Genomic DNA, 9738 nt, shown 5'->3' on the forward strand with positions numbered 1-9738 from the left:
ATAACAGAAATTGTTATATTGTAAAATGTGCAGTAGCTCACATGACTTTAAAAGGCACCATTGCTCCTCTACAGTATCTCTCCATGATTCTCCCCCTGCCCCCTGCTTCCGGCGCCCCTGAGTAACAACTGGAAAATTGTTCACAACAATTGACCTATCACTTGTCTACGAACAATTGATGTATACGAAGAAATGATTTACAAAGAATTGTTTTACGAAGAATTAATTTTACGAACAACTGTTTACAAACAATTGTTTTACGAACAACTGTTTACGAACAATTCCCCTACAACCGCCTACGACTGATAGTGATTTAGTTAAACCACAAATTTTTGGACTGTCGAGTTTCATAAGAGCGCTTAAGGGTCGGATCATGAATTGTCGATTGTAAACTAGGCTACGTGATACATAGGCTTGCGTCGAAAATTCTGATTACTTGTCTAAGACAACCTCGCTGTAAAAGCCTCCAGAAAACATTCTATGGTTAATGCTGAACGCCATTTCGGTAGAAATGGTTTTGCCGGGCAACTAGCTTGGGATTATTTCCTTAGAGTTTTCGTGAAAATGCTGCGTGTCCGCGATGTAAAATCTCAGGAGCAAAAAAAAAAACAAGAAAAAAATACAATAAAAAAAACAACGTTTATCGACAGACAAAGCTCTGGTAAAATGTCTTCAATTCGCGAGTAAGTTCTACGGTATATAAATTAGTAGCCTACAACACTGTGATCATCGCATAACATTGCAAACTGCCGTATAAAAATATATTAGGTTACTACATTACATGAACTTCAATACTTTTTTCAATTAAGCCTATAAGTTATTGACTTCAAACTGCGTTTTTGCAAGGAAACTTCAAATCACGGCGAAGGTAATTCTTCCAAGTTGTTGAAGACTGCAGATGCGAAATCAACAAACATGTCGGTATAGTAAGGAGTAGAAAAGGGGTTCAGACCACGCAAATGTCCAACATGGCCTCCCCCGCAAGTGACCGCCAATGCCACAAAATCGGTTTGTGAGATCTCGTCACGAGGCATAGCTGGAAATCAAAACAGATTTATCATGTGAAATACTAAAGGAAGTTCAGTGCTTTATTCAACAACGAAGTAAAACGTCGCTTTTAAAAGCAAGATACTCACTTCTTTTACAAACGTTCAATCAACGTAAAAAGACTAATTTTCTGGCCAGACAAAGCTAGAATATAGTTCTAAGCATCCAGAAGTTCTAAGCTTCCAGAATGGTCTGCGTGTCATGGATGATGAAACCAAAGACTGGCTGCTCTCTAGTAGCCTTCCAGTGTAGTCCGGAAACATCGTGAATCTGGGGTGGTAAAAGGATAGACCCTCGGCCCCAGGCGCTCACACGACGACGACGAGCTTCCAGAAGTGTCCAGACTTGCATTTCAAATAACTCAAACCTGTTTCCTCGCGTGGTTGTTCTTCAGCGCCACCGTATCGCACAACATCACATCATCGAATGTCAATAGTTCTATTTCCCTATCTAACCCACCGACATACAGTGCCAAGGCGGCGCCATTGGTTGACAAAAGACAAAGAGCATTGCCTTTAAGGTACAGCATTATACGTTTGGTGGCGTTGAAGAGCGACTACGTGAGAAAATCGGGCGATCACTGCACATGGAAACAATTGAAATTTTTACACTTCACTAAATTTACAATAGACAATATGCTAAGTGAAGGTCGAGAACATGTAGACCTAGGAAAGAAAATTACCTTTCTCCGGCACAAAAGCGTCATCATTGGCGCACAGACACAGTGTTGGTGTCCTAATGGAATCGAACATCTTCTTGGTAATGATGCTATCTTCGTAGTAGTGATCAACCGATTCGTATCCAAAAGTTCTGAAGATAAACACAAGATATATGTGACCAATAGTGGAGGCAACATTTGAGCGGGAGGTTCCATGCCTTTGGTAATACCTACTTCATATAATCCATGTTCCAACGGAGCGTTGTATACCACTCTCACCAAGCGCTCTAAAAGGTGCCTCATGGCAATGCTTGGGGTGCTTTGAAAGGATCCATTCAGGAGTAAACCTTTGGAAAGATTTTGGTAATGCTTTCTTTCCATCCGATCTAGTATCGGTTTTTATGACTGACTTCCTTCATCTCGTTTTTAAGCTTACGCTCCCGGTAGCGCCCCACGTTGAATATATGCAACAAAAATTTTTGGAAAGTACACGACATTGGGGGAGAAGAATGAATATTTGTAAAAAAATAAATAAAAAAGCAAACTCTCAATCGACCCTTTATTGCTCAATGTTGCAATTTTACGGTACAACACGTTGTACGGCTAAATATTCTGATTAAATATTATAACTGACTCCAAACACCATTCGTCATACAACATTACTAGGAACTCTGTTCCGAAACCTAGTGCAAAGCCGCTATTACCACAGTGAACTCGCACCCTCAGGCTCAGGATTGGTTTGAAATCATAACTGCAAATTAATCAAAAACTCAAACAGCGCCCTGCGCACAGTGACCGGATGCCTGCGTCCCACACCATTGGACAATCTCCCCATTATCGCTGGCATCCAACCTGCTGAGCTTCGTCGCGAAGAAGCCACTCTGTCCCTCGGTCGACGGGCACTGGAGCCTAACCATCTTCTCCACCACAAGATCTCTGCCTTCCCAAACGGGCACCCCCGTCGACTGAAATCAAGACACCCATTCGTGCCAGCCGCTCGGCTTCTGATCAACGAAGCTGATGAACAAGACATCTCTGCGGCTACTTGGGCGGACCATAAATGGAACTCTGAATGGAGGTCAAGCACCACCAGACTCCATTCATTCATTCATTCATCCCCGACACATGCCCCATCGGCCTGACACTACAGAGACAGGTATGGGTGCGCCTCAACCGTCTCCGTACGGGCGTCGGGCTTTTCCGCTCAACCATGCACCAATGGGGAATGGCTTCTTCCTCCTCCTGTGAAGTGTGAATGTGGTGCCGAGGAACAGACCGCAGACCACATCATCAATGACTGTACCATCTTCAAGCCACCTAACGGAGTGGAAGGTCTGCGCGTCATGGATGATGAAACTAAAGACTGGCTGCTCTCTAGCAGCCTTCCAGTGTAGTCCGGGAACATCGTGAATCTGGGGTGGTAAAAGGATAGACCCTCGGCCCCTGAAGCTCAGACGACGACGAATCAAAAACTTTTTTTTTAAATAACTTTCTGATCCACACTTTTCAACAATCATAAGCGGTCATAGAAAATCCTCTCTTCTGCAAATTTTAACATCCATTTTATCCCTCTACGATAAGTGGTTTTCAAAATACGCAAAAATTGGAGTCTTTACAACTTCAAGGGCCGAGACCCTGATCTTCAAGGCTTCCCTGTAGACTTTTATTCCATATGGGTATCATTTATTATTTCTTGAGTGTTTTCGTCTGATAAGTCTATTTGACACTTCGGTGTAGCATCCCGCTTCCTCAATATAGTGGCCATCAGAGATGAATCTGCATCTTTCGACAAACACGATTTCAGGACAGAAGTGCAAAGCTGTTCTTCATCTTGAGATGGGACGGCAATTTTGAGTTGAAAAAAGTTGAAACAAAATGGCCGGTGTTGGAACCAAAGCCGGGGGTCGTTCCATCACTAATGACCAGTGGAATGAATTGCAACGATGCACATTTGTACATTGATGAAACAACATGTTTTGATGTGCATAATCAATTCTAAAGCAAAATCTGACAGCATTGGTGCATCAAAGCAATCAATCAACAAATGCTTTGAAGAGAAAGGTCGAAATTTCACCAGGACTCTTCAGGCGATGTAAAAATATAAACTTTTGCTGGTTGGGCTATCAAAATTTCATAAACAAGTACTTGGCAGTGAAGCGTTCATCCACCTCCCGTATGCTCTTCGCGTTCATCATGTGATCATGGTCGACGATATGAGAAAAACTGCTCCGCGATCTGCCAGATGAAACGAACATATGAGCTATCTTCATGAATGTTTGAAGCCTAAGAATGCTTGCATCTTTTGTGCAATCGTTTATTATGCGATATTTTGACCGAAAATATGCCTTTGTTAATCCATGACATGATGTATTACCAGCGTGCAAATCAGTCATTTGCATTTATTCAACATTTGTAGACTTTGAAATAACGTACGTTTTATTAAAAATGCATGTAGAATCAGCAGAGCCCTATTTAAGGCATATAGGCTACATTTCGCTCTACTACTGTAGAGCATCATTAGTGCCTTATTCAAATAGAATCTAATGGTGCTCTACAGTCTACAGCAGTAGAGCGAAATGCATATGCCATAAATAGGGCTGTGCTGATTCTCCATGCGTTTTTAATAAAAAATACTGAACTGATACTTGATGGAGAATCGCTGGCCTGCTGCTTCGTAGTCAGGAGATCCCCTATCCTTAATGGAACTCAATAAATGCTTTGAAATAACGCAAACAATGACTGAGTTATCGTTATCAATTTTGAAAGCCTAAAAGTACATATATTACTCATATCTTTATATATCTTTTTTCAATCATTTATTATTATCCACTTGGCATGCAGTATTGTGACAGGAAATACAGATTTGTTAATCCATGCTATGATGTTCATCAAATGACTGATTTGATGGCTGGAAGCATATCAGGGATTAAATACACCGTGTGTAAACTATGATATTTGTTACCTCATATATACTTTCTTTAAATCTCCAGTTAACACTCGGTTATAAAGTAACCAGTTATCCCATTTTTCAATACTCTGGGAACCAAGAACGGGATTGAAGGGGCAAGAATAGACAAAGGCGGCTTTGAGTTTGCTGTTCGCTCCCGAATGAGCTAAGTAGCGAGTCAAGACTAATCTGAAAACAGAACTTCATTTTTCGTTGTTGTGCAAGCGCTGTACGGTTTTTATCACAAGTATGGAGTCAGATGAGAAAAGATCGTAATTCAAAGTTCTTTTTTAATGAACAACGACAACGCCAAGTCCTTCCGACTCTACAGCTTGTTTTAACTGTAGCAACTCACAAGTAGCACTTTACTAGTAATAAGGAGTGACTTTATACATTCTGTTCAATCTATCCCAGCTGAGTGTATAATAGGCACATAGTCTCAGGTGCAGCCGTACAAAAGCAAAACAAAGTACATTGGTGTAACAACATCAAACACGTGAGCATGCAACAAGGAATTTATCGGGAAATATCATTGTAGTTTCTGCGATATCCATATAATTGCTTCAACAAAACGAAAAATAAAACGTTTCACTGAGCTAAAATTTTAAAAGTAATTCAGACCAGTATTTGTATCTATAACTTGATAAAAGCAAGTATTCACATTTCACATGCATTGCGTAAGTACATGACCGGATATTGCTGTTAACAAGCTAATACCATGCTTTGTTGTTGCAAGGCAATCAAATTTTTTATTCTTGTTTCTTACCCTCCAAGAGAAATTCCCATCGCTACTATGGGCGAGCGGGGGTAACGACTTGTGATGATGGGTAGCGCTTGTTCTATGTCGGCAGTGTGGGTTGCACAGAAAGCCTTCCCCGTCTACAATTCAAATCAAAGCAAGAAGATGAGCGGATGTAGAAGAAAGGTTACAATGAGTAATCCACATATGTCCAGAAAATTATTGAATAAGTAGGCCTATATATATGATATTATTGAATAATTAGGATGTGGACCTTCACCGACCAGCTGGTTTCCGGTCCCAAGCCCGGGTAAATGGAAAGAGTTGGCGGCAGGAAGGGCACTAGGCCGTAAAAACCTATGCCAAATGAAGATTAAATAATTCACGGATATAGCAAGGGCATACCCCAAAAACTATGCGCAGCAACATCGCCGTGCAGCTGTGAGAAGAGAGCAACGGCTACATTATCAAAGGTGGATAAGGCTAAAGAAAAAGCTAACCCAGAGAGAAAAAGGAAGAGGAATACGTATTTAAGACCAGTAAAGGTAGAGAAGTCCTAGATATGATGGAACGACGAAAGATTGATGTGCTGTGCGTGTGCTTGCATGAAACGAAGTGGTAAGGGCAGAAAGCAAAAGAATTGGGAAACGGCTATACGTTCTATTGCATGGGAATTGAGAACCGACGAAACGAAGTAGGAATTGTGCTAATCCGGAAATAAAATGAGTTTTACATTTACCAGTAAAACAGACAGAGTAATAAAGATGAAAATCGAAATTAACAAGTTTCTGATTAATGTGCTTAGTGTGTGGACAAGAAGAACCACAAGTTGACTGCAATTTTAATCTATGTTTACAGTAGCTCAGACCCTTGGTTTCTAATTTATGCTAATTACTCAATTTCAACTTGCAAGATACATTCTTCAATTCAATGAACAGTGAACACTAAACAAATTATAAAAATATCTCACCAAACAAGGGGACTCCAAACCACGATTAACCAACACGACAGCAGCAAAGCCTTTTTCCACAGCAGCGTTGGTAAGAGTGATGACATATCTCGAGTCTGATGTGGACACTAGGCCAGGATAAATGAAAACAATCGGCCTGTTAGCTTCTTTAATGCCACGAGCATTTGACCAAGCCAAAGTAAACTGGCCACCGTCTGGAGTGTCAATTGTTTCCCTGAAAGAATTAAAGCTCATCTAGATCTATTGCAATAGGCTGTGTAAGTTATATAACACTTTTGTTAAACGTGTTTGTGTTGTCAGGTGGCAAGAAACTTTGGTTGACTCCAGAATAGGTATCACTTCCTCTCACTGGGAACACATTGTTGTGTTTAGGCAAACACTCAATTCAGTGTTCGAAAGTGGACATAAACTTACTCCTTTGCTTTCCCATTACCCAACTGCATAAATGACTATCTTTGTTCAACAAACTGAATTCTGTGTGATAGAAGACACGACTACTAACATGCCTTTTACAGCAAAAACGTTGCAAAAATTGCAACAATCAATATGTAAACCCACAACCACAGGCGCCAACTTTTCAAAAAACCTTGGGGGGTGAGTAAGGTGATCATGTCATAACCATAACGCTATTTTACTCAATTAAAATAGTCTTTGATTAAGCTTACTGTCAGTGTCTAGTGTCTTGTTTATATGGACACCTAGGTCGCAAACTGAATTTATTACAACCGCTGCTTGAAACGATTAGTTTTACACATGCAGTACGCCTAGTCGCAAAAACTTTGATATTGTTAGCTCATAATTGGAACAGTTGGAAAACAACCCGATTCATTTTCTTTTCGTGCGAGTGAATACCAACTATCAATACAGTGAAGTTATCGAGATAAGGCGCAAAAATCATGATCTCAAGCAGAGTGAAAACCCGCTGTCAGTTTTATTAACCTCGTCATCAATACAGTGTTTTGATTTCAATAAGCATCAATGCAGTGCCTATTGAAGCAAAACACGGATGACAGTTTTGAAAAATTCATTTTTTTCTAAGCTGTTTTCAGGTAATTGTTCGTTGTGTCGTAGTTTCAACTCGATAAAGTTTGCTAAAATCGAATTCATGTTTGAAGTCAGAAAAAATCTAACGGACGTTTGGATAACTCATGAAATGAGAATAAACATTTAACCTCGCATTCGCTTTTTCGCTACCACGCGTTTTGACTTTAAAGTTGCTCCTCACGCATGGGAACATAAGCACTAAGCAGTGTGTGGCTGTGAGGGTGTGTGCCGTGCGCATCTCAGTAGTAATTCGCGTTCCAGAGAAAGCCATGCGATCAGCTGCTGTTTTGCGGGCAAGAGCAACGTAGGCTGTTTTTTGCTTTCGGCATTCTTTAAGTCCGTTTAAATGATCTAAATCTCTTTCGCGAAGTATTTTATCTTTGAAACACTACTTGTAATAGCCATTTTTGTTGCCCCTCAACAATAAATTTACGGGGGGTGCCGCCCTCCGGATCTCGGCGCGTATGCCCACAACAGGCTACATTTCTTGTTGACGAGAAGAATGAATTCTTGTGATGTAATGTTGCCCTAGTTTCTGGAGTCTGGAAGCTTCTCGTCCAAGCAAACCTGTCATAATAGCTATGATTTGGAGTATTTTTATTATTAGAGTTGTGTATTATGAGGATTAAAAGTTGTAATGAAAAGCATAATGAAAACGATAGTAGAGTTTCAGCCGATATTGAATAGATTGTAAAAGTGGAAGCTATTGCCAACTGTAAGTGTAGCTGCAACTGTAGCTGCACTGGCAAGCCAAGTAGTACAAGTAGAGTGTATATTTATTTTGAAATCGACGAAGACGTTTGATGTTCAAGAATTTGATTTCTTTATGTGTAACAAGTATATACAAGGAATTATAACATTCTGGGGGCTCATCAGGGAAAACTGATAAAAATCAAATAAAAAACAATAACAAGCAGTCAAAATGACAAATATTGCCAAAACTGAAATGATTGAAAATTTACAGAGCATGGCTGAACAAAATGGGCTTGAATGCAATGAGAAGTCTCAGTTTGTGATAGAAGAATATTGCAAGATAACGAAAGGCATAGCCTATTGAAAACGACTGTAGAGTTCCAGTCGATATTGAAAACGTGGAAGTTATTGAAAATTGTAGATTATCTGTTAAAAAGCCACTCTGTTAAAACTGAAAACTACAGTGGTTAAAAAACAACTTGCTAAAAAGCCACTCATATCATCACCACTAATCTCTCATATATGACTTTTTCAGATAATAATTTGTTAAGCTGTACTTTATGGAGAGTAGATTAAAAATAGTAGTTTACCGTACTTTTCAAAAGAAACTTTATTTTTGGTTGGCAATATTGCCGCAACAATGGTTTGCAATTTTCCTCCCGGAACAAAGTAAAACGACCAATATACAGACTTCAGTGTTGCGACATTTCTGTCTAAAAATTTGCTCCATTTGCTTCCATGCTTTCGGTAAAGTTCTGGTTTCTAAAAAAACGTAAAAATATCAATAACATCATTTTTTAAATGAACACTTACAGTATATATAAGGAAGTTGCATGATCAATGTAATAATAATAGACCACAAAAACAATTCCCTACTTTGTATTATATATATCAAGATAAGAAAAGCCTGTTGGACACTTGGGCAGCCTATGATTGAATAGTTTCACACTCCCTCATTTCGTTATTATTTTGCCCTAACGTTGCGAAACAAACTAGCGTTGAGTCGGTCAAGTGAGCCACTCACTCACACTTTACCATAAATACATGTTAACAACATACAAGATACATAATATGCAAATATAACAAAAGATGCAACCACTCACTTTTCCATAATGAATCCGGTAGTAAAGCCAATACAAAACAATGCTAGTAATGAATACAGTTGATGGCGCAAGCTGAAGCATATTTTCTTATCTACAGTGACAAATTGGATGCAAAACTATAAAGTATAACAATGCATGTGCATGTAAATATGCGATCCTACCAGATAATTAACTGGATACAAAAATAAGAATGCAGTTGAGAAAACGTGAATCATGCAAGTAATCACGCAAACAACTCAAAACTGTAATTTTGTGCACATTTCACAGCAGAATTACAATAGGCATGTGATAATATTGTGATATATGCATTTGTGGACTAGACAGACAACAAATTACGCCAACAGTTTTCAGTTTCGATAGTCAAAGCTCAAGGGGTGAAGTGGGTGAGGGTAGAAGTTTTATGACTGATCAGTGATCAGCGTTATATTACTATTGCCAATGAACATCAATAAAAAAATGAGTACAATTGCTGCTTAAAAATGTTTTAAAGGTGTTTTACTGTACTGTAACCCCGCATATCAAGTCCACCTCCATACC

At 39.4% G+C, this 9738-nt stretch overlaps 1 protein-coding gene across 1 annotated transcript; it reads right to left on the bottom strand.

The window, feature by feature from the left end:
• Positions 1–620: 620 nt before the first annotated feature.
• On the bottom strand, positions 621–9369 carry LOC145774001 (phospholipase ABHD3-like). The gene is made up of 8 exons (XM_082585128.1): positions 9202–9369; positions 8694–8860; positions 6362–6575; positions 5419–5531; positions 4668–4841; positions 3851–3940; positions 1730–1857; positions 621–1036 (listed from the first exon to the last, which is right to left on the bottom strand). The coding sequence occupies exons 1-8, from the start codon at positions 9280–9282 to the stop codon at positions 858–860; spliced, it is 1146 nt and encodes a 381-aa protein (XP_082441254.1). The 5' UTR covers positions 9283–9369; the 3' UTR covers positions 621–857.
• Positions 9370–9738: the final 369 nt, after the last annotated feature.

The sequence above is a fragment of the Aplidium turbinatum genome, chromosome 7 (genome assembly GCF_918807975.1).
Source record: "Aplidium turbinatum chromosome 7, kaAplTurb1.1, whole genome shotgun sequence".
Lineage (NCBI taxonomy): Eukaryota > Metazoa > Chordata > Ascidiacea > Aplousobranchia > Polyclinidae > Aplidium > Aplidium turbinatum.